The sequence below is a fragment of the Pan troglodytes genome, chromosome 12, assembly GCF_028858775.2.
Source record: "Pan troglodytes isolate AG18354 chromosome 12, NHGRI_mPanTro3-v2.0_pri, whole genome shotgun sequence".
NCBI lineage: Eukaryota > Metazoa > Chordata > Mammalia > Primates > Hominidae > Pan > Pan troglodytes.
In genome coordinates this window covers 25,573,271-25,599,984 of record NC_072410.2, presented here as the reverse complement: position 1 = coordinate 25,599,984, position 26,714 = coordinate 25,573,271, and the positions used below count along the sequence as shown (strand labels likewise).

At 37.5% G+C, this 26,714-nt stretch overlaps 1 protein-coding gene across 17 annotated transcripts in view; it reads right to left on the bottom strand.

Annotated features, from left to right (window-relative positions):
* The window catches only part of LOC741694 (ankyrin repeat domain-containing protein 36B), a 128,692-nt gene extending 102,480 nt beyond the window's left edge, over positions 1 to 26,212 (bottom strand). For 10 of the 17 annotated variants that reach the window (XM_063789544.1, XM_063789545.1, XM_063789547.1 and 7 more), the window contains exons 1-6: positions 24,886 to 26,192; positions 20,668 to 20,782; positions 20,329 to 20,502; positions 15,836 to 15,942; positions 14,270 to 14,407; positions 11,747 to 11,814 (exon numbers count right to left, since the gene is read on the bottom strand). In XM_063789544.1, coding sequence (XP_063645614.1) covers positions 11,747 to 11,814; positions 14,270 to 14,407; positions 15,836 to 15,942; positions 20,329 to 20,502; positions 20,668 to 20,782; positions 24,886 to 25,046 — 763 coding nt within the window. In that variant the 5' untranslated portion in view covers positions 25,047 to 26,192. Of the gene's footprint in view, positions 1 to 11,746; positions 11,815 to 14,269; positions 14,408 to 15,835; positions 15,943 to 20,328; positions 20,503 to 20,667; positions 20,783 to 24,885 lie in introns of all 17 variants that reach the window. The other 7 variants (XM_063789549.1, XM_063789550.1, XM_063789553.1 and 4 more) reach the window with 3 other exon arrangements.
* Positions 26,213 to 26,714: the final 502 nt, after the last annotated feature.

Sequence of the window (26,714 nt, the reverse complement as noted above, 5' to 3'; positions counted from 1 at the left end):
AAGGCTAGCCAGTTTTCCCAACACCATTTATTAAATAGGGAATCCTTTCCCCATTGCTTTTGTCAGGTTTGTCAAAGATCAGATGGTGTCGGTGTATGGCATTATTTCTGAGGCCTCTGTTCTGTTCCATTGGTCTATATATCTCTTTTGGTACCAGTACCATGCTGTTTTCATTACTGTAGCCTTGTAGTATAGTTTGAAGTCAGGTAGCATGATGCCTCCAGCTTTGTTCTTTTTGCTTAGGATTGTCTTGGCTATATGGGCTCTTTTTTTGGTTCCATATGAAATTTAAAGTAGTTTTTTCTAATTCTGTGAAGAAAGTCAATGGTAGCTTGATGGGTATAGCATTGAACCTACAAATTACTTTGGGCAGTATGGCCATTTTCAAGATATTGATTCTTCCTAACCATGAGCATGGAATGTTTTTCCATTTGTTTGTGTCTCTTATTTCCTTGAGTGGTGGTTTGTAGTTCTCCTTAAAGAGGTCCTTCAAATCCCTTGTGAGTTGTATTCCTTGCTATTTTATTCTCTTTGTAGGAATTGTGTATCGGATTTCACTCATGATTTAGCACTCTATTACTGGTGTATAGGAATGCTTGTGAATTTTGCACATTGACTTTGTATCCTGAGACTATGAGGAAGTTGCTTATCAGCTGAAGGAGATTTGGGGCTGAGACAATTTGGTTTTCTAAATATACAATCATGTCATCTGCAAACAGAGACAATTTGACTTCCTTTCTTCCTATTTGAATACCGTTTATTTCTTTCTCTTACCTGATTACCCTGGCCAGAACTTCCAATACTATGATCAGAGTGAACAGGCAACCTACAGAATGGGAGGAAATGTTTGCAATCTGTCCACCTGAAAAAGGCCTAATATCTAGAATCTACAAGGAACTTAAATAAATTTACAAGAAAAGAACAAACAATCTCATCAAAAAGTGGGCAAAGGATATGAACAGACACTTCTCAAAAGAATACATTTATGCAGCCAACAAACATCTGAAAAAAAGCTCATCATCACTGATCATTAGAGAAATGCAAATCAAAACCACAATGAGATAACATCTCATGCCATTTAGAAAGGCAATCGTTAAAAGGTCAGGAAACAACAGATGCTGGAGCAGATGTGGAGAAATAGGAATGCTTTTACACTGTTGGTGGGAGTGTCAATTAGTTCAACCATTGTGGAAGACAGTGTGGTGATTCCTCAAGGATCTAGAACCGGAAATACCATTTGAGCCAGTAATCTCATTACTGGGCATATACTCGGGGTGTGTGTGTGTGTGTATATATATATATATATGTACAGTGGCTTGTTCCTGTAATCTCAGCTACTCAGAAGGCTGAGGCAGAAGTATCACTTGAGAAGCCCAGAAGTTTGAGAACAGCCTGGGCCACATAGCAAGACTCTTTATTAAAAAAAAATCATGCAGGCTGGGCACAGTGGCTCATGCCTGTGATCTCAGCATTTTGGGAGGCCAAGGCGGGTGGATCACATGAGGTCAAAAGTTTGAGACCAGCCTGGCCAAACATGGTGAAACCCCATCTCAACAAAAATACAAAAAAAAATTAGCTGAGTGTGGTGGCACACGTATGTAATCCCAGCTACTCGGGAGGCTGAGACAGGAGAATCGCTCGAACTCAGGAGGCAGAGGTTGCAGCGAGCCGAGATTGTGCCATTCCACTCCAGCCTGGGTGACAAAGTGAGACTTCATCTCAAAAGAAAAAAAAATCATGAACTTTTGTACATGCCTTAGACTTTATAGGAAAAAAAGTATAAGACTTTGATGCTTTATTACAGAGACTCTCATGATTTGTTACAAAGCAGTTCTTTAGAAACATACTTGGAGGCTATACTAAAATTATTATTTATACTATTTGTAGGCAACTAATGAATTAAGAACTCTTATTTCCTTTCTTACGTGCTTAGCATATACTTATCAAATGCAAAGAAGAATATATTATCAAAATTTGGTTTACCTTACATGTGAATTGCAGTATAAAATAGTCATAATTCTAACAGAATCCTATCACACTGACAGAAAATAGCATCATTAGTAGAATCAATATAATGAGCAGGCATTGTCAAAGAACATGATTTCTGGACAAATGAACCAGGTGCAGCTAGAACAGCAGTCCCCCTTATCTGCTGTATGTGTAGAAAACACATATTCAACATGATGTTCCTCTTCTCTCACACCGCAACAACAATCATCAACACAGAAGATTTCTGTGACCAAATATGTATTTTTCCCCAGCAACAAGCAAACAATCAATTCCTATGGGTGCCCTGTAATTCTGGCACTATCTACTTGGGGATTGTGTCAGATCCCACAGGTTGAGGGCTCAGTACCACAAGGCTATTCCCCAACAGCAGTTACAAGTCTGGGCCTCCAGAACTTCTAATCAACTTCCAGTTGGACTTCAAATTGGGTTTCCCAGGACCCCCTCTTCGGTTTGATTAATTTACTAGAGTGGCTCAGAGAACTCATGGAAACACATTTACCAGTTTCTTATAAAGAATATTAAAGGATACAGATAAAGAGATGCATAGTGCAAGATATGGGGGGAAAGTAACATGCTTCCATGTCCTCCCAGGGCACTCACCCTCTGGGAACATCCATGTATTCTCCATACGCCTTCATGTATTGGAGAGGATCCAGGCAGCTGAATACAGCTACCTGGATGCTCTCCAAATCCAATCCTTTTGGGATTTTATGAAAGCTTCATTACATAGGCATGACTGATTAATTGAACATTCAGCCCCTCTCACATCCCAGGAGGTGAGGGGTGGGGCTGGAAGTCCCAACCCTCTAATCACACCCTGATCACTCTGATGATGAGCCCCACCCTGAAGCCATCTGGAGGCTGCCTGTCATAAGTCAATCATTAGCATACAAATGATATCATGTTGGAAATTCTGAGGATTTTAGGAGTTGTATGACAGAAAATGGGGTTGAAGACCAAATATATATTTCATAATATGACATTGGTGGTTTTATTGACTGCAGATTCAGGTACCCATGGTCAACCATGGTCCATAAATAAAATTCCAGATGTATATACATCATAAGGTTTAAATTGCCTAAGATTCTGAGTAGTATGACAAAATTTGAGCGATTACATCCCAGTCTGCCCAAGATGTGAATCGTCCCTTTGTCAAGTGCATACAAATTATATATGATATCTGCTCACTAGTCATTGACATAATCTGTACCTAACATCCAACCAACAATATCATCATGGTTCACGGATCCAAGATCACGTGAAGCAGATGATCTTCTTTCTGACATATAGTCAAATAGAAGGTCAATAGTAGCCTAAGACTACATGGCAATGCCTACTGCATTTGCCTCACTTATCACATAGCCATTTTATCATCTCACATCAGTGCAGAAAGTAGGGTGACTATAGTACATGATATTTTGTGAGCTCACATTCACATAACTTTTATTACAGTATATTGTTACAATTGATCTACTTTACCATTAGATATTATTAATCTCTTATTGTGCCTAATTTATGCATTAAATTTTATTATAGATATATATGTATTTTTAAAAATTATTGTACACATAGAGTTCAGCACTATTCATGTTTTCAGGCATTCACTAAGGGTCTTGAAATGTATCCCCCATGTGTAAGAGGAAATTACTGTACTTATTTTGTTGAAACACAACAGTTTCTCCACCTCTTCAGTTTAAACTATTTAGGATAAAGCACTCTAATTCAAAAAATCTAGGTCTATGAAAACTGTACTCTATTCTATGGCAAAACACAGGATACAGAGTAGGGTCAAGGATCCCTGCAAAGACTTTTCAGCTGCCAGTGCGGAAGAGCCTAAGAGAGATCAGTGTCCTTACTCTCACTAATCCTCTCCTAGGGAAGATTCTGGTAAGTTTGCTTAGTTCTAGCTATTCATTCACCCTATGTAAGGCACAAACAATCCTTAAATTCAGCTTTCATTTTTAGCTCCTTCAAAAAAACACAAACAGAGAAAATATCACTCCCTTAAAAGCTTATCCAATCTGAGTGTTGTTTCCTTGTCAGAGAGAAGCTTATAAAGAAATACTGGGAATGGTATGGCAAGTTGCCAGGGAGTACTTTCTAATATATAAAATATATATAAAGGAACCATAAACTCACTGGAGCTACCAAGATGTGCCAACAGTTGTCTCACTACCTAGTGGGAAAAACAACAACAACAACAACAAATCTTTGTCACTATATGTAAACAAAAATAGTATGACTCTCTTGGCATTTTTCATGATGGAGAACCTAGTTATAAGTGAGTCATCTTATAATAATATAGACTGTTTTCAAAGTGATCGCTCAAAGAAAGAAGGTGAATAAGAAACATATTTGTATGCCTATAGTATTCATTAGCTGGTCTTATTTCCAACTGCAAGGTAAATAGGAAAGACTTTCTGACTCCAGTTTTATAAAGTACAACCTCTTGAGATTGTCCCTTTCCACTGCTAGTCTCTCTGGACCCATCTCACAGAAAAGGATGATCCAGTTAGTGCTGTGTAGTACACAGCATGAAGTCATTTTCCTCAACCCTCCCCATTATGTGGCAAATGTCTATATAAATTATGCTTTTTCAACATGTAAAGCATATGCCATTAAATCCTACATTAATAAACTAAAAGCAAAAAAGCACAATGGATAGCTTAATTGAATACATTCAATTATCTTGGAAATTATGTTTTGTAATATTGAAAAAGATATCCACTATGTTATCCTTAATATATGACTATGCTGGACATATCAAAACTATGGGGACGGCAAAAATATTAGTAGTTGACAGGGGTTAGTTGTGAGGGAGGAATAAAAAAAGAGACAAATTTCAGGGCAGCGTAAGTATTCTAATGGCGGGTACATTTATTATACATTTGTCCAGCTTTATAGAAGGTACAATACCAAGAGGGAACTTAAATATAAACTATGGACTTTGGGTGATTATGATGCATCAATGTAAGCTTCTCAATTGTAACAAATGTACCACTCAGGTGGGAGATATTGAAAATGGGGGGAGCTATGAACGTGAGGGGGGATGGCGTATGTGAAAAATCTCTTTAGGTTCTTTTCAATATTGCTGAGAATATAAAACTGCTCTTAAAATAAAGTTGTTAATTTTTTAAAAAGACTTTCACTGAATCTTCTATTACTAATATATTGCTATATTATATTACCATATATTATAGCAAGACGTACTTAATTTGAAACACAATATGAATATTCTCTCCAGAATTATAGTATATAAAAGCACATAAAGCAAATAACTTAACTGTATTAACAGGCAAGAAAATAACTGATAAATGATTTATTTTTTAAATTTCATAATTATAAACAGAAATTTAACAAAATATAAAACAAAACTGAACCATCTACATAATTAAAATGAAACAAATTTTTTATTTTAATTTTAAATGAGAAATCATTACTTATTTTATCTAACCATTTTACTGAAAGGTTAATCGAATAAGAACAGATTATAATTACCTAATATTGCCATAGTAACTTCTGTACAGAGACCTGTTAAATATTCACCAAAATTCCAAAATCTAACAGCACAGAAACTTAGTATTTCATATTAAGTTGCAACTGACACAAATGAAATAAGCATCATGCTATGTTATATTACCATGTTATTCACTATCAAATATAATTTTTAAGACACCTAAAATTAAGTTGGGGCTGTAACTGCTGTGAAGAAAATAATTCATATAACAGTCATAAGACTGTCATTCTTAGAAAGGCCTACATGCAAAACTGGCCCTTTGCTGGTGTTTGGAAATTTGCATTTTAAAGGTTTGTCACCATTTCCTGAGAAAAGTAGCTCACTGTACCTAAACTGTTTGCATAAACAATGTGGTTGACTCTGAACAGCTGCTTTTCTTCTGGAAGTGTGGAATTTTTGTAAATGTGTGAGACAGAATGCCTATGTAACTAGCTTCCATAAGAACCTTGGATACTGTGTAAGTCTCTAGTCAGACTCATACTGGTAGACAATATTGCCCAAGTGCTGTCAAAATTCGAAGCCACAGGAATTCAGCACATCCTGGTAACTCCACAGGAGAGGGCTCCCGGAAGCTTGTGCTTGGCTTCCCCAAGACTTGCCACATGCCCCTTTGCCCTGAGCCAATTTTACTTTGTATTCTTTCACTGTAACAAATCAAAGCCCAGAGTAGGACTGTTTGCTGAGTCCTTCCAAGTGAATCACCAAACACAGAGGTGGTCTTGGGAAACTCTGACATAGTGGCATTATATGAAATTAGTTTTCTTTAAGGTGATGTGACCTGTGACTACGATCAGAAGGCTGTTTATAAAACACCTTTCCCTCATCTGTTTTCCTTAACAGTTGCCTTTGAGATTCCTGTATTTCTGCATGAATAAATCCATAAGGGAACAGAAATAATTATGCCAAAAAATAATGAAAAACAAGCAGCAATCCTATTTTAACCAGAATACAAATTTGAGAATACGGATGATTAAAAATATATCCCATAGTATGAAAGCTTCTAGAAGAGAAACAAAAAGATCACAGACAATTGTCTTCAACTCACCAAGGTTTCTTTTATAATAATTGGGGATCAGGCCAGGTGCAATGACACGCACCTGTAGTCCCAACTACTCCAACGGCTGAGGCAGGAAGATTGCTTGAGATCAAAAGTTTGAGGCTGCAGTGGAGATTGTGCCTGTGAACAACCATTGCACTCCAGCCTGGGAAACAGAGTGAGACCCTGTCTCTAAAATGCATTAGTAGGCTGGGGGCGGTGCCTTACACCTGTAATCCAAACACTTTGGGAGGCTGGGGCGGGTGGATCACAAGGTCAGGAGATGGAGACCATCCTGGCTAACACAGTGAAACCGCGTCTCTACTAAAAATATAAAAATTAGCTGGGCGTGGTGGTGCAGGCCTGTAGTCCCAGCTACTTGGGAGGCTGAGGCAGGAGAAGCGTTTGAACCCAGGAGGCAGAGTTTGCAGTGAGCCGAGATCGCGCCACTGCACTCCAGCCTGGGCAACAGAGCGAGACTCAGTCTCAAAAAAAAATCTATTAATAAAAACATAAGTAAAATAATTTGCATCATTCAGGTCATTATGATAATTATAGAAATATATGTAGCCATTGGATATAATACTTACTATCGATCATAGAGCTCATTTAATTTGTTTCTAATCTTTTTTCTTAAGTTCTTATAAAACTAAAAATATCTATAAAAACTAAAAATCATCTGTTAAGGGCCGTTCTTCATAGAACAGGTCAAAAAGTCAAAAACTGCATTTAAAATGTAGGATGAGTTATCCACTTCTCCTCCCAAACAGTGGGTTTTTCTTATTAAGGGCCAATAGGACTTTAAACTCACTTTGGAGAATAAAGGAAGTTATAGACCAGCACGATGGCTCATGACCATAATTCCAGCACTTTGGGAGGCTGAGGCAGGAGGATCACTTGAAGCCAAAAGTTTGAGACTGGCCTGGGTAAGAGAGAGAGACCCTTGTCTCTAAAAAATAAAAAATGAAAAAGTTAGCTTGGTGTGGTGGCATATGCTTGTAGCAGTCTCAGTGACTTAGGAGGCTGAGGTAGGAGGACCACCTGAACCCAGAAGTTTGAGGCTGCAGTGAGCTATGATCACACTATTGTACTCCAGCCTGGGAAACAGCAAAAGACTCAATCTCAAAAAAAAAAAAATCAAGAAACTTATATATAGATGGTTAAAGGTGTGGTAATCCAACTGACCAAATATTCTAGCTAAGTAACAGATTACCAATATTTGAAGAAATATAATACCAGAAAAGTGTTTTACATTAAAACTATGTCGTTTGAAAATTTAAAAGACACCTTAAGTGTCTTAACTTAATTTGACAATTTAAAAGACATTTAAAGTTTGAAAATTTAAAAGAAACTTAAAATCTTAAAGGAGCAGCATCACTTACACTGTCACTGTGCTAAAGATATAAAGAAGTTTAGCATTAAAGATTAATAGAATACCAGATATACTTTAGAATAGGTAGCTAATTCTCTTAAAAGAAAATCCTATATAGTTGTCAAAAATACCTGTGTTAGAAATGTGTTCTAATAATATTTTCTTTAGGGATGAAATTCAAAAGAAAACAGTAAAAGCAGAGATATTACAAGAGGTCATGAAAAGGGAATTGCACTAAAAAAAGTGTCCCAGAACACAGAGACTTGGTATACTTAGCATATCACCTTATATTTTTCTCCATGACATTATATAAAAGACGTCAGCTTCTCCAAACTGCTCGTCTGTAGGCTACTTCTTTTTTTTTTTTTTATACTTTTAGAGTATATGTGCACAAAGTGCAGGTTTGTTACATATGTATACATGTGCCATATTGGTGTGCTGCACCCATTAACTCATCATTTAGCATTAGGTAGACCTCCTAATGCTATCCCTCCCCACTCCCCCGACCCCACAACAGTCCCCGGTGGGTGATGTTCCCCTTCCTGTGTCCATGTGTTCTCATTGTTCAATTCCCACCTATGAGTGAGAACATGCGGTGTTTCGTTTTTTGCCCTTGCCATAATTTGCTGAGAATGATGGTTTCCAGCTTCATCCATGTCCCTACAAAGGACATGAACTCATCATTTCTTATGGCTGCATAGTATTCCATGGTGTATATGTGCCACATTTTCTTAATCCAGTCTATCATTGTTGGACATTTGGGTTGGTTCCATGTCTTTGCTATTGTGAATAGCTACAAACCACTGCTCAATGAAATAAAAGAGGATACAAACAAATGGAAGAACATTCCATGCTCATGGATAGGAAGAATCAATATCATGAAAATGGCCATACTGCCCAAGGTAATTTATAGATTCGATGCCATCCCCATCAAGCTACTAATGACTTTCTACACAGAATTGGAAAAAACTACTTTAAAGTTCATATGGAACCAAAAAAGAGCCCGCATCACCAAGTCAATCCTAAGCCAAAAGAATAAAGCTGGAGGCATCATGCTACCTGACTTCAAACTATACTACAAGGCTACAGTAACCAAAACAGCATGGTACTGGTACCGAAATGGAGATATAGACCAATGGAAAAGAACAGAGCCATCAGAAATAATGCTGCATGTCTACAACTGTCGATCTTTGACAAACCTGAGAAAAACAAGCAATGGGGAAAGGATTCCCTATTTAATAAATGGTGTTGGGAAAACTGGCTAGCCATATGTAGAAAGCTGAAAATGGATCCCTTCCTTACATCTTATACAAAAATTAATTCAAGATGGATTAAAGACTTACATGTTAGACCTAAAACCATAAAAACCCTAAAAGAAAACCTAGGCAATACCATTCAGGACACAGGCATGGGCAAGGACTTCATGTCTAAAACACCAAAAGCAATGGCAACAAAAGCCAAAATTGACACATGGGATCTAATTAAACTAAAGAGCTTCTGCACAGCAAAAGAAACTACCATCAGAGTGAACAGGCAACCTACAGAATGGGAGAAAATTTTTGCAACTTACTCATCTGACAAAGGGCTAATATCCAGAATCTACAAAGAACTCAAACAAATTTACAAGAAAAAAACAACCCCATCAAAAAGTGGGTGAAGGATATGAACAGACACTTCTCAAAAGAAGACATTTATGCAGCCAAAAAACACATGAAAAAATGCTCATCATCACTGGCCATCAGAGAAATGCAAATCAAAACCACAGTGAGATACCACCTCACACCAGTTAGAATGGCAATCATTAAAACGTCAGGAAACAACAGGTGCTGGAGAGGATGTGGAGAAATAGGAACACTTTTACACTGTTGGTGGGACTGTAAACTAGTTCAACCTTTGTGGAAGTCAGTGTGGCGATTCCTCAGGGATCTAGAACTAGAAATAGCATTTGACCCAGCCATCCCGTTACTGGGTATACACCCAAAGGATTATAAATCATGCTGCTATAAAGACACATGCACATGTCTGTAGACTACTTCTGATTGAAACTTGAAACTCTCGAAATGCGGCTGTGTTATGATTCCATGTTGGAGAGAGTCGGGATGTATGTGCTTTGGACAAGCTGGTTCCAGTTACTACTGCCAGACTTTTGTTTCAGAATGCATCCAGAAGAACTTATCAGGGATTTCAGTACAAACTAAGTATTTCCACAAGGAGCAGATAAGAAGACCACAGTTTTTCTCACACATTACCCTTAGGTTTTGACAATTCTGTAAAAGTGTGGGCACATATACTCAGAAGTCAAGACCATTTTCCCTGACCCTGTGCACGTAGCTTCTGCAGTTACAAAAGGGTTACGCAGGATCTTGGTAGATTTGTTCCTCCATATTTGGACAACAGACATATCAATCACATCAATAGCCCACATTACACCTCAAAAATGGTTCTTTTGAAAAGGGTACCGCCAAAGAGCTTTTAAAAGTTAAATCTAATTGGCTTTTGAGTAATCTTACTTGTTAGAATTCATACTCCCTCCTTAAAATTCTCACTTTTTTTATTTTTGCAACATCACTTCCTCTGACTCCTCTCCTACTTTTCTCTAGCCACTGCTCATTCTCCTTCACCAACTCTTTTTTTCCTGGGGGTGGGGAGGGAAAGTTGACATTCCCAGGGTTTTGTCACAGGATAGCTTCTCATTCTACATCTGCATCATGGACAGCTCATTGAGATCGATGACTTTGCCTAATAATTATAATAACATCATTCTACGTCTGCATCTCCAACCTCAGATTTGGAGGGAAGGGAAGTTATTCTTCCCTGTTGACCAGCTGTACTTCTCCAGTCAGTGAACATGTCCTACTCCTTTCTTGTGTGCAGTATAAAGGCCAGTACACAACCTGGAAACCTATGAATGATCCAAGATTTCTCTCTCCCCACTAATGTTTTACATTCAATGTTCACTAAATCATATTAACTGTACCTCTTTTCTGCTTCTGCTTTATATTTCTACTGCCACCAAATAAATATGTTTATATTTCCTAGATCAACATGGCCTCTTCACTGATGGTTTTCACAGGAAAAAAATTCCCTATCAACTATTATTGTTTTTCTATAAATAAAAAATTAAGTAAAACAAATAAAGAAGGCATACGGGCAAGAAAAAGACCAACATTTTAAAATGAGTAAATGGAGTAAATTTACTTTATTTTACCATGGATGGGTGAACACCTTACACTAGATTGATAGTAGTTCAAGCATCAAACTACAAGGAAACTAAAGCTTCAACTACTGCAAAAGCTTCCTTTCTCTAGGTTACTTTCTTGTACTCAGAATACAATATATAATATATATAACATACCAAATATGTATTTTCAACAGCATGGGGATTGGCAGCACTAAATCCCATGTTGTTCAAGGGCCAACTGTAATTATTGATTCATTTAGTAATTGCAAAGAATTTATTTTACAAATTAAATAGAAGTTCTAATTATATAAAAAGTCTAATTCATTATTGTGACTATAAAAAAATATACAACATAATAACTTAAAAATTTGTTTTCTTATTTACACAAAAAGTCATCTAGAATATTAGGAACCATAATTAAATAATAATTTTTTTCAAACAATACTGAGATTATAAATTACCTACAATTAACTTTTTAAATAATTATAAAATCTAGACTACTAAGTATTTTTTAAATGTGTACAATTTAAACAGTGATTTTTTTAAACTGCTTTTTTGTAATCAAAACATCTTTATTCTTTTTTATCTATGGTAGTACCATCAAGAGTAATTCACTATCAGAAATCTCACCTGGATTGCTATTTATAGAAAGCTCTTCAAGTTTCTTTCTTTTGTATTCATTAATTAGTTCCAAAATGCTATTCATAAAAATAAATGAAATTAATATTTTAATACTATTATCAAAAACATTTACCAAATATACTAAATTATTAGAGTATCTTGAACAATATCAGGATGTTAATTATCCTATACACTTCTCTTCTGTAAGCTCTACAAACTTCTTAGTACCTTTCCAATTAAATAATAAAAACAGGTGAAGTACTCATGAAGTGAAGGCAGTATAGCTCAGCAAACTATCTCACATCAACTTGACATAATGGAAAGTCACCTTCCTGGCTCTTACTGGAAGGTCCTGGCTCTATAGCCAACAGGTATTTGCTCTTAAACAAGTTGCTTCTCTTAGGCACAATGTCTTCTTCTAGATTTTACTATCTTCTTTCACTAGGTTGTTATATAGGTTTAATGAAGTAGCATTTTTAACATTCACAGAGAAATAGTAAAGCAGTGGAGTTTGTTCTTGAACTTTATTGCTGAAACTATTTTGAAATCCCAAATCAAACCCAATGTGTATTTTTTCATAGGTTCTAATATTCAAATGCTTCAGTTTAAGAAAAATGTTAAGTCCTAATTTTGCTTATTGTTCTATTATTTCTGGCTTATAATTCAGTGTATCTCAACTATTTCATAATTCATAAATAAATTAATTTATGAATATATTATTTCATTAAAATAGGTAACACGATTGTTAACTATTATTGAGCTCATCAATTCCAAGGGCAGAAAACTAACAGATGTCAAGATCTGGCTTGGGCTACCACTATTACTTCTCTACAGACTCTAACTGAACGAGCAGATGTTTGCTAGAATGATGGTTCATCTCCATCAGTGATGTTATCTCCAACTGACATGGAAGACAAAACCCTACTTTCATTTTTTTTAAGTTCCATGAAGTAGATGCAAGTTGACATTTTCTCATTTCCAAGATACATACTAACAAAATATTTACACAACACCCCATGTGTTACTTATCTCCATTCTCAGTTTATAGATCACCTTACACAAATGTTTTTGTAGTGAAAAATCACAATTCTAATATAAGGGGCCACCCATTTTGTTTTGATTCAAACTGTGACTTAGCCAGCAAACAGTCAAATGACCTTCCCGTGACTGCAAAATATGAAATGCTTCACCATGCTAATATTCTCCGTATTGTTCCAATTTTAGTATTTGTGCTGCCAAAGCAAGCACAAAGCCTTACTTTTACATATAACTGCTGATAAGTCATGGATGAGGGTTAGCTCTGTTAAATCTAACTAACAAACTTGAGACTTAGATAATTCCAATGAATGGCTTCCTGTGAAGTAGAATCCGAAAATATTTTATAAACTTGAGATAGTGATGCAAGCAGCTTGAGAGATCTTCATTATTATAGATAACAGATCACCTGAGGGGCCAACCACAAGTTGATGCCTACTACTCTAAGGAAGGATGGCACAGAAGCTTCCAATGCCTGAGAAAAGCTCTTATGCTGTTTATATAAAAAGTCTCAGGGTACAGATCTGGTAGCAATAAAGAAGAACACTGTGATCTCTTTCTACAACATTATTTGAATATCTCTGACAGTTTAGAACTATCCCAACTAATATTTGCTTTAAAGAGAAAAAAAAGGGACTCAAAAAATAACTCACCATGAAGGTCTAGAAGCCCAGGTTAAAATGTGGGCTTTACATCAGGTTTTGAGTGTGGGTGAAAGTGTCAATTTGCTCCGTATGTATGTTGATAAAGTTAGAATATCCAGCTAACAGAGCAAGGTTCTGCTGTTTTGGAAACAATGGCTGAGCATATAAGTATGTGCAACTGAACTAAAAAAAACAGTTGTAACTTTGAAGCCTTTTTATGGATCAACATGAAGATTGAGGGATGTCAAACAGAAAGGGCATCCTGGTGGCAAAGGTTAATCACTACCAGACTGCAAGAGTACTTTCAATGGTAAGAAAGCAACAACAGAATCAATGAAAACAAAGCAATGATTAGAATGTCCTTTCCCCTTCTCCTTCTGACTTGTAGACACTGATTGTCTTCCTTGGACTTAGGGAACCCCTTAGGTTCTTGAAAAATTCCATGATCAGGCTATAGTAGATGGTCCCCAGTACACAGCTCAAGGTTTTTTGATAAACTGGACATTTTGAGACCCAAATAACTAATTAGAAAAATCAAAGATGTGAAACTACTTTACCCTATACATAGGGGTTATACTGGAAATAAAATGGACAACATTGGAATCCCTAAGGAGAAAAGTCCTGAAAGTTTCAATATCAAGAATCTTGCACCTACTGCTCCTTATCTAGCCTTTTTCTTGATTTCTGGCTGATGAAGTTGCACAACTCTCGAAAACTTAAAAACTTGAAAATTTGTCACTTGAAAACTACTTGAACCAAACTATGCAATCTCACCTGATATATAAGATGCAATTGTTACAATTATTTTAAACTTCAATTTAGTGTTCATTAGCCTTTTTATGTAAAGACTTACACTCTATTCTCAGCCTCACTGGCATAATCTTCTGCAAGCTTTCCATACACATCTCGAGAAAACACATCAATATTGTGCTGCAGAAGAAGAATGACTATATCTTTTTCTCCAAGAGTAACAGCAAGTATGAGGGCTGATCTAAAATAACAGAGAGGTAATTAAAAACTTTAATGACATTTTAAAAGCTAAGTTTATATACTTTATCAACTTAATATGTTGCCTGTCCATGTAGAATTAACCCAATTACATATACTAAGAAACAAGCATCTTGGGTGCTCAAGGGTTTATCTTTGCAAGTTACCACAAAGGTTAAAAGCAAGGAACAAAAAGGAAGCCTCTTGTCCCACTGTGGTATGACATAAAGTTGCTAACTTAAAGTCCTTTGATGGGCAAGAAACTATGCTCAGGCCACCTATCTACAGTAGGCAAATTTAAGTGAAAAATTATTCATTTCTTCCCTAGTCTGATACTATACATTATAATGCAAAATCAGCTAAAGGGTCAGATAAGAGCTATCTGCAGGCTTAAAACAATAATATTAATAGGAATGCTAATAGTAGTAGTCATAGCTTCAGTTAACGATGCTGATAAGCATGTGCTAGGCATTTAATTAAACACTATATATATATGGAGGATAATAATATATCCTTCAAGAGTGGTTGTGTATAAGTAATATCACACATATATAAAATATATATAGTATATATTATCTATAAAATATATAATATACATTGTATATTATATATTATCTATAAAATATATAATATAGAGTATATTATATATTATCTATAAAATATATATTGTATATATTATATATGATGTTAGTTACATTATATTCTTACATACATATGTGTGTATATATATTATATGCTCAGCCATTGTTTCCAAAACATCAGCACCTTGCTCTGTTAGCTGGACATTCTAACATTATATATATATAATGTTACTTACACACAACCACCCTTGAAGGATATATTATTACCCTCCTTTTCACAGAAGAAAACATACTTGGTGATAAGTAATGTTACCAAGGTCACACATCTAGCAAGTGGGAAAGCTAGGGATTAAACCCAGTCCTGTGTGAACCTAAAGCTTGTCTTCATTGAAGTTAAGTTTTATCCATTTAAAGCTATCTTTTTTCCCCCCCCATATCAATTAAAAACAACATCAAAACACAGTAGAAATGAAAAACTAACATGAAACCCCTTTAGCTAATGTAAGATCATACAATCAAAAGCATCACATTATTACATTGTAAATAACACCACATCATATTACAAATAACAAACATCTATCAATATACAGAGCTTTCTATATATAGAAGCCTTTTATGTGTATAATGTCTATATAGAGAGACGAATCCTGCTATACACTGTTCTTTATGTTACTCAGTCCAAATAATTGTTTTTCTACCTAAGTGATGATCTGTGTTGATATTTCTCACTATATCCCAATAATTAAAAGTTAGTCTTCTTATTAATGTAATATTTGTGACTTGAGTGACTGCTACCACTCTAAAATGACACTCAGGTTTAAAAACAACACAATAAGAACTAAGGTCTGTACCTGCCAAGATAATCAATGGCATTTACATTTGCTTTTTTCTTTAATAAAAATTCCACCATTTTCACTTTTCTTCGACTCACAGCAAGTAACAGTGGCTGATATTCATTCTGTAAAATAAGAGCAACAATTTATAATCACAAAATTACATATTTATCAACTGAAATGAAAACCTTATGTAAGATCCTGTGAGCTTCAATATATACAATTGAAAGGTCGTAAGAGGTAGTCCCTTTCTTTTCCCTCCTCGGTGCTTTTCTATGTTCTGCTCCTTCCCCTGGAAACAACCTCCTCTGCCTCACCACAAGAACTCTGGTCATCTCCAAAACTCGCTTCAAACATTTCCCAGTTCCAAGAATCTTTGCTTCTGTCCCAGCATTTAGCATGGCATGTTTCAAGGATTTAATTGTTTCCCACCTGAACCAAGAGCTTCTTGAGGGCAGCAGCTGTATTTTTTTCTCTATGTCCTCAAACTCTAAGACACAGTAATAAATGTTTCAGGTATTTTTATTAATGATCTAAATTATTATCTATGGAGCGGTGTTTCTTAAACTATTAATATATTCCAAAGGATATTTACTTTACCAGAATTTGAACATTATACCCCAAAAGAGAGACTCCATGATCACCCATGTTTTAAAAATGTTACAAAACTGTGCATTATGTGTCTAGTATTTGAGAAATCTTTTGAACTTCACCTAATCCCTATCTGTAAATACTTATTTTGGAGAATGTTAACATTTGAGAAATGAGAGTTTCAGGGATACAGTTGTGAGAGCTTACCAGTAAAGGTGGAGGTTTCCTCTGGGTGACACACACTTGCCTCATTCTCTTCTATCGATGGTGTGAGAATCTCAGATGACAATGTCAGGAGCTCCTGAGCACCTGAGCACCTGACATTGTCATCTGAGATTCTGACACGATTGACAGTTCATTTGAAGCCTATCTCTTTTTAATTCAGAGAGCCGGGCTCTGAATTAATAGAGATAGGCTTCGAGTGAACTTTCACTGCTTATTATTAAATAGTCCATGGGTTTTCTCTAGTAATATTTTTATCTTAGCTGTCAGAAAGCTCTGTATGAAATGTTATTCTCAATTACAATCTTAGGACCCTGATGCAAATATTTATGTAATTATAATCTTAGGACCCTGGTACATAACTCTTTTAAAAATTTATTTATATTCTAGTTTCCAATTAATTCTTACCTAACTTATTTTATTTTAGGTAAAATATCAATCAGAAATAAAAATACAATGGCTTATCAATTAAAGCTCTAATAATGACCTATATGAATTATTTATAGCATAATGAAAGCCACTAAATTATTTGCATCTTTTATTTATTTATTTATTTATTTATTTATTTGAGATGGAGTCTCGCTCTGTCACCCAGGCTGGAGTGCAGTGGTGCCATCTCGGCTCACTGCAACCTCCGCCTCCCGGATTCAAGCACGAGAAATTCTCCTGCCTCAGCCTCCCGAGTAGCTGGGACTACAGGAGTGTGCCACCACACCCAGCTAATTTTTTGTATTTGTAGTAGAGAGGGGGTTTCACTGTGTTAGCCAGGATGGTCTCAGTCTTCTGACCTCGTGATCCACCTGCCTCTGCCTCCCAAAGTGCTAGGATTACAGGCGTGAGCCACTGCGCTCGGCCAATCACTTGCATTTTTAGGAGGCAATGCTGAAGAGAAAAATATAATGTTGTCTGCAATATGCATAACCTATGCAACTATACCATGATTCACCTTAAAAAGCTTACATGCATTCTAATGGGAAGATGATTATTTATGGTATGTATAAAGATAAATAGTTTATAAAACACCACCATCTAAATTCAAAAGTTCAACCCGATTACCAAAGGATTTATATAAAATATAGACTCTATATTTAAATAAATATAAAATGTCTTAAAAACCTTGAAATATTTACTAAAATATATTATAAAACAGGGCTTGTAAAGTCATCCCTACAGAGGCAAGGGAGATGACCTGAGGAAGTGAAGTACCTAGGTAGGCACAGTAGCAAAATGGAGACCACATGCCTCATAGAAAGGGGCAACCTCTGCACAGCATCCAAAACCTGAGATAGGCTCAAGGGACACCAGATTGGATTCTTGAAGAGAAGCCTGGAATCCAGATCTGTGCACGAGTCTCCTAAACCTTCCATGTTGAGACAATTTGTAGACGTAAACTAAACACATCTACGGGACACATTTGGACTATAGACCTTGTATTTTTATATTTGCTATGGATATGTCTCCAAGGGATTGTATATAAAGCAAGTATTTTCATGTAAAATACTTCCTTTCTTTAGTTTCAGATTTTTTTTTCCAAAATAGGCCCAAGAATGCCATAAAAATTGTTACTAAGAGTCTTAATACCCACTTTGAGCACTTTTACAACATTCATTCATTTATAATTTATGTTGAATTTTCGCAGATTGTTCACCAAATGGATAATTAGTTCATAGGACTGCTGCAAAGAAATTATTAAAATAATATTAAATTATAATTCTAGTTTCTATATTGTAACCTAATTTTTTTTATTTTAGGTAAAATATAAATCAGAAATAAAAATACAATGGCTTATCAATTAAAGCTCTAATAATGACCTATATGTATTCTCTGTATTCTTACTAACTTCATGGTTTTCAGTGTTTAAAACTGCTATCCTGATTATGCCACAGTTCTATGTACTTAACTGACATACTGAGGCAGTCCATAATAGAGCTTCAGCTTTAAAAAAAGGTTTAGAATTTTATACTATTGTAATTGAGAGAACCCCGCTTTTAATAATGATGTATTGACCTAATCACCAGAATGATAACAAAGAGACTCAGAGTCCTGAAAGAGTCAGTCTCTACTTATTAAAAGAGTCCACAATAGCAAATTTCTAATGACCCTATGAATGGCAGTGAATAAGTGATGGTGGCAAAGAAAAGGTGTTATTCTCATGCTGATAGATACTGCAAATAATAGTCCTTTTCACTTCCCAACCACAGAGGTAGAGACAGGTAAAAGTCAGGCCAATATTATTGGAAAGGAGAAATTTAAAGGAAGCAGCACCTATCTCCAGCTCTTCTAGAGATTTTTTGTGTGTTTGAGATACAGGAATTTATATTACACTTATCTATTCAGTGGTTCTTAACCAGCAGCGTATCAGTGTCCCAAGAAATGTTTTATTGTTGTTGTTGTTGTGTTGTTGTTGCTGTTAGAGGCAGTGTCTTAATCTGTTGCTCTGGCTAGAGGCACCACCATGCCCAGCTTCAAGGAAATATTTTAAAACATACATGTCCAGTAATATTTAATAGTAAATATTAGATTTACTATATTAAAATCTTCAGGGGATATCCTAGACTTAGAGATTTGCTTTTAATTTCCCCAGGTTACTGCCATGCACAATTCTAACTGCGAACCAGCACAGTTGATAATCGCTTCAGTCTCATTTCTCACCCACGTGGCAAATTCCCTTTATCATTTGGGATTTGGCCGAAAAGAGGAAAGAGCAAAAGATAGAGCCATTCACTGAAGACTTCATTTACTTTTCCTGGGTAGGGGTAGGGAAGAGACTAGTAAGCTCAAAATCCAACTTGATTTTACTATTTATAAGCTCCGTATCTCCCACCTGCCCATCAAGACATTCTGGACTTGAGAGTAGAGTTTAGATGCTTATCTGAGTGGCTGTTTCTGCCAGAATTGAATAATGTCCATTAATTATGTGTTCTTCTCTCTGCTGAACTGGGTGCTGCTTCATCACCACTATTCACTGCCAACCTGGTTTCCTCAGAGTCCTACCAAAATTGATCCCTGGGCAATTTCACAACTCAGAAACTCTTTCCCAAAGTAAGAATAATCATCCCCAAAACTGAAGCGATCCTTGTCTAAACACATAAATTGAAAACAAACAACAAAACACACAAAAACCCTCTCCACGGTATTTTCCCTCATTACCTAATTTCCAAATTAGCTTGTGCATTTCTGATTGCTCTCCTTTTCTTCATTTTTCCCTCTTAAGCCTTTCCACAGAGGAATCACTTTCAAATGAAATCACCTTCACATACAACACTTGTCAACAGCAACAAGATGTACATTTATTGTGAAATTCTTTAATTTTCTTTGAAATTTAAAATAAAGCCTATTTATAAGGGACAATTTTACTTTCCTGTGTCACTTCACACTGATTAGAAAAAAACTAATTTAGTGGAAAAACACTTAACTATTACCTTTCCCAAATTCAGTTGTCATGAATTATAAATTTATTGTAATTCATTTGTTTTTATAGTTATTTACCATAAGTGCATGAAAAAAAGCTGTTCCCTATAATGCTTCTTTAAAAGTTCCAATATTTAAAGTAAAATCTTAGACAGTTAAGGCATTTCAAAATATTTTCATTCAAGGAATGTTTGAGCTTCCAAATATGAAAAATTGACCCTTACATGTGTCAATGTTAAAATAAATGCATTTCAGATAGTTTGAAAATAACATTGGTTGACCTATACCTTGCTGCATTCTTCAATATTTGTACCATGTGAAAGAAGTTTTTCTATCATGGATGTATCTTCATTATACACAGCGTAGTGCAGAGCAGTCCTTCCAAAGACGTCCATAATATTTGGATCGGCGCCATTTTGCAGCAGAAGAGTTGCACAAGCCCCCCGCCTCAGTTGTACAGCCTGTCAGTATTAGACCGAGAAACATGCAAATACTGAAAAATCAAAATAAACACTCCGTAGGATTTCCTACTAGTTATATGGTGGTATTCCAATGAGATAAATTCATTTTATCCTATGTACTTCAACCAAATCCATCTCATGCTCAAAGAGTCAGCTACTATGTACCTTGATCAGAGGTGTCCTGTCTTCACGGTCGCAGAGGTTAAGCTCACATCTTCTGGACACCAGGAGATGTACCATTTCCGGTTGGCCAGTGGCACAGGCCAAATGTAGGGCAGTCCTGTGAGAGTGACAGGACTTTTTAAAACATGTAACTGTAAGCATTAATTAGCATGTTATTTCTCTGTCTTCAAAACAAATATGTAATTTTCTTGTGAAGAAAGTACAACATTTGTTAGCGCTTATTACCATATTAATGAAAGAGCAGGCTATTTAATAGAAAAGCCTTGGCTTTTGGATTCAGTTTAATTGGGGCTTAAAATTTACTGTAAGCACTGTCACTTAGCTGTTATTTAGCCTTTCTTTGCTTCAATTTCCTTATCAATAAAATATATAAGAGAATAGTAGCTAGCCCACAGAACACTGCTGTGATGCTTACATAAGAATCTATGCACAGCATTTAGAACACTTTCTAACACAAATAACAGCTCAATCATTTTTAGATATTACTACTTACAAAGACATTTTAATTAAGTAAAATGATACAATCATATCTACATTGAGGTATCTATTAAAGATTAGATGTATCATTGTATTTCAGTCATTCTCAGATGCTCATTTTCTCACTATTCTCTTATATAAGCTACTATTCTCTTATATATTAACATCTCCTGACATTGGAATACTGTTTACAATTAATTGTTTATTACATTTATAACTGGCAACATTTTAAACATTATCTTAGTGATATATAAAGTAATGTGGCATCACCCAATCCATGATGCCTTACATTAAGTGGGATACAGTTCATAGAACAGGCAGTTCTACTCATATAATTGGCACCTAAATAAAGTACTGTGGAAAAAGAAGGCAAAAATAAAACAACAAATTTTTAAAACAAAGTAATTCTTACTTTAATTTTCAAAATAAAATAATCCAAAGAAAACTCAGGATTCAAATGAATAGGTATGGCTCATTTTTTTCAATACTTACAGAATGTTGTGTAAATTAGGTATTTGCAATGATTAATAGTAGTATTTGAGACTGTCATAAGTTTCTGAAATGGCAGTTAAAGGTTATCTTTCACTATTTTCTAACTTCAGAATTGCTTTTGTTTAAAAAAAAAAAATAAAGGAATAAAAGATCCAACTGGGATTCAGTCCTAATGCCTCCATTTTAAATCTCAGCTTGCTCAGGCTGGGCAGGTAAACATGAAGTTGTTAAGGGTGGAAGAGTCCTGAGAGATGGTGGAATGTGTCTGCTACATAATAGGTATTCAGGTTATGCTTGATGAATAACTGGATTGAAAGAATGCATACATACAGTTGGGAAGTTTATTATGAAAAAAACATAAATTAAAGCAGTGCTTTTGGAATAGTGATAATCACTTATATTTGCTCATTTTCATTTTCATGAGGACACTGATAAACTAATTAATTTAAAATTGTTTGCTTATATGTAATAAAACTATAATAAAAACCTACGTATATACTAAAATCTATGCATAATAAAATAATCAAGCACAAATAAAAATATTCCCTCTGCCTCTGAAGAGGCTAAAAGTTCACAGAAGATACCAATAAACAAAAAAATAAAAATAAGGCCAGGCACAGTGGCTCACACCTGTAATCCCAGAACTTTGGGAGGCCGAGGCGGGGGGATCACCTGAGGTCAGGAGTTTGAGACCAGCCTGGCCAACATGGTGAACCCCGTCTTTACTAAAATATACAAAAATTAGCTGGGCATGGTGGCGCACACCTGTAATCCCAGCTACTCAGGAGGCTGAGGTGGGAGAATCACTTGAACCTGAGAGGCAGATTGCAGTGAGCTGAGATCATGCCACTGCACTCCAGGCTGGGCGACAGGGTGAGACTCCATCTCAAAAATAAACAAACAAACGAAGAAATTAATAATAAAATAGAAACTGAGAATTTTTTTTCTTTGCAAGATTTATATTTCTTCTTTTCCCAAGGATAATTTCATTAATAAAACACATTTACTAGAAGTTTTAAACATGCTGATCATTTATACATCACAGATAAGAAAAAATATCACAATACACCTGCCAGAAAAGAAGAAATGTTATATTTTGTACACATATTTGGCTTACAAACACCATAGATTGTTTGTGTGTATGTATAATCAAACCAACTTTTCTTCAGAGTACATCTTCACACCTCAACATACGTCTGTATCTACTGACATCTGCAAAGGTCCCATATTGTCCCATCCTATGGATGCACTGAAATTTATTGATAAATTTATAAAATTTATAAAATCCATTATAAGGGGTTTTCCAAATACACTGCTATTTTAAGCAGTGCTGATAAAAACAAATTGCATGTATCTCTATTTCCTAGAGATATTTTAGTATAATGGAATTGATGGGTGAAGGGCACATACATTTTTACAGTGTGATACTTACCAACAAATTGTCTATTTGAAAAGTCATCAGAAATGTAAACTTTCAACAGCAGTATATGTACTGCTACCCTTTACCCTCACAAACTTGTGGATAGAAAACAGTATTTCATTCTTTTTTTAACTTAAATACCTTCTCCTCCCAGGAACACTAAATATTTTTTCCCATGTGCATAGGTTGCTTGAATATCTGAAAAATAAATGCTTTGCTCTATTTTAAATGAGAGTTATTGTTTATTTGAAGAATTCTCTGTAAAATGAAAATCACTTTTTTATCTAATATGTATACACACATATTGTCTTTTGTTAATTTTTTCTTATAAACTGGATTTTTTTATTTTGCTAAATCGACCTTCAGAATGTGTGCTTGTGATATTTGTAGAAATATAAACATGTATCAATATAAGTAGGCATTTGTGTTTTTTTCTGTTATCTTTCTTATTTTGTGCATTTAAAGTTTTTAATCTACATTCCATAACGAACTTATTTCTGTGACATAAAAATCTAGCCAGATTTCTCCAAATAGTTAGCAGGCACTTCATTTATGAGTAATTCATCTTTTCCTACTAATATGAAATGTCACCATTATCCAATTCTATTAGATTGGTGCAAAGGCAGTTGCGGTTTTCGCCATTACTTGTAATTGCGGCAAAAACCGCAATTGCTTTTGCACCAACCTAATAAATTCTTACACATATTGGTGCGTTCCTGGATTTTCTAACCTGTTCCGTTCACTGATTTGTTGTTTCAGCTGTTAGTAAATAACTTGTGGAAATTAACAGCACATTTTCATATCTAGAAAGGCAAGTCTTTTTTGACTCCATTTCAAAAGTTTTCTTAATGTCGTCACAATAGTAAAAGACAGCATGAGTAATTCAAAAATGTTAACACTTTGATAACTTTATTTGGATTATGTAAAATTTATAAACACAGAAAGAGCTCAGAACTTTAGAAAAATGTGTCTTTCTATTCAAGAACACAGACCGTCTTCCCACTTCAAAGTTTCCCTCTAAGGTCCCTCAGTGAAAACCAAATTGACATAGGTGTCCATTGATATCAAATAAATATTGGATTTTTATCCAAAGAATTTTTAGCCAGGAAGTTGATATATTATGGAAATGATTTCTCTCATTATGCACCTTTCCATAATGTATGTAACATTATACTTTAAAATGTGCACGTTAAAAATAAAACGCTGTACATGCTGAATTTTATTAGTGAAATCACTTTAAAATGATTTATAAAGAAGCAGCATGGTGAGTGATTGGAAACCAGCTGAAGATTTGTTTTTGTTTTGCTGCTTGTGAAAATGACCTGGGTGCTCGCCCCCGCCAAGGTTTCCACATCCCAGGTGCGGCTGAGCCTGCCAGGAAAGAAAGTCCAGCCCCTTTGGTGACAGGACTCGCCCCCCTCACCTCTGCACCCCTTTCCGCCACCCCATTCACCCCCACACCTCACCCCCATCTCCAGTCCTCTATCCCATTGAACCCTCACCCCATCTCCCCACCCCACACCCCCTACCCCCCAAGCCTTCATTCCATCCACCTCAGCCCATTCACGCCCCCACCCCATGCACCCCCTACTCCCCACTCCCATCCCCCAACTCACTCCACACCCCGCCACCCCATATACCCCCACTCCCCAGGCCCCGCTCCACTCACTCCCACCCCAGCCGGGCACCCCCTAGCCCCCGTCCATACCCCGAGCCCCGGACCATCCGCCCCGCAGCCCTCAGCCTGGAAAGGGGTACTTCTCCACATCCACAGGCCTCCTCCCGCAGCCCCGGCTCCCGGCCCCCATTACCTTTCCTTCCTGTCTCTCCTATTGGGGTCATAATGCATGAGCAGAAGGTACTTCAGTTTCGCCAGATTACCATAGAAGACAGCTCTGTGGATCCTCTTGAGATGATACGGTTTAATGTAGTAATGGGGAAATGCGAAGCCATCCGAGAGCAAGCGCTCCATGAGGGTGGGCCACCTCTCCCGCTCGTCGTCTTCCGTAATCGTCGGCTGCAAATTGTAGCCTGCAGCCGTATTTCAGCTCGCCTTCGGGGATCGCCGCCTCCGAAGAGCAACAGCAGGCAAAGCAGTCTGTCCACGGACCTTCGCACAGACTCTCAGCGCCTCCCTTCTCTCAGCAGAAACGCCCAACAGAACGGTTAGGACCAGCGAGCACGCGCACCTTAGCCGGCCCTGCCCAACAGGCCCGAGGCAGAGAAACCGCCCTAGCAGCTCTCGCGCGCCCAGTGCAGGCGGCGGTTGCTACGGAGGTGCCGCGGGCTGGCGGGGCTCCCTGGAGCGCGAGGCGCGCCCTGCCCCAGGGCCTGTTCAACTGTCGCCCGCGCGCTCTTCTCTTCCACAGGCTCCCGACGCTCGGAGCCCCCCGCGCTGGGCCCTCTGCAGCCCAGGGATGGGGCTGAGTGGTGCTTCTCCGCCTGGTGCCACCGCTGGGCCCACAGCCCGACATCGCCACTGCGTCGCCCCCGGCCGCGCTGATGGGTGCGAGGCGGGAGGACGGGATCCGGGGTTGCCACAGCTGCAGCCAGGGCACCACTTGCAGGCGGCACTGCAGCTCGGGCTCCGGCGGGGGCTGGCGGGGCTCCCGTGGGATGGCCTCCTGGGCCCTGAGTGCGCCCCCATCAGGCCGGAGGGTGCGCGCCTCCTGCACCCCCGGCCGAAGCCCATGCCCGGCGCTCCTGCCGCAGACTGCCTGACTTGCCGCGGCCAGGCTGGCCCCGGGGTCCGCGCGGCTGGAGGCGCAGGCCTGGTCGGGGATTCCCAATCCTCGGGGACCCCTGCTCCATGTGCTGGTGGCGGCTGCAGCTGCAGCGCCCGTGGGCTGACGTGGCTTCCCGGAGCTGCGGCCGGCCGCGCCCAAGGGCCCCATAGGCTGCGCTGCCCTTGCCAGCTGCTCCTGACCCACGCCCAGAGCGCAGGACCTGGCGCTTGGCACTCTGCAGCCACCGGGATGAGGCTGAGCGCCGGTTTTCGGCCTCGTGGCGCCGCTGGGGCCACAGCCTGACTTCACCACCCCGTCGCCCAAGTCCTGTGATGGGCAGGTGTGAGGAGGGGCAATCGGGGTTCCCAAGGCTGCTGCCTGCATGCCATTCCGTGAGGAAGTTGAAATACGTGATCTCTAAGATTCCTCCCAGTTCTTCACCTCATGAGACAAATATAAATCAAGTAACGTCCGTTATTGTGATTAGAAAAGCTGCATTTACACACGTTAGCCACTAGATGGGGACGTGCGATTGTTACATGGCTGAAGGCCTATTTCTTTATTTTTTATTTGGCCGCTAGAGGGCACGCCTGCACTGCACTTAAAGCTGACTACTTTTAAGGAAAGACAAAGGAATTCTTGGATTTCTCTATTTTCCTCATCACCTGTGCTTATCAGAGAATTCCAGGGGCAAGCTACCCTTTCCAATTCATCACTAATTTATAAACAAAATTCTAAGGAGTAAGGAATGCTTCTTACTTACTTCCTATAACATATGTAAGAATGAACGCTCAAAATAAAAGTAATTTATTTAAAACTTGTGTTGAGTAATTATAACTGCAAAATTTTTGCCCATGTTTTTCATATGCTGTTCATTTGCAAATTATTAGAAATCTACATATTCTGTTCATCTC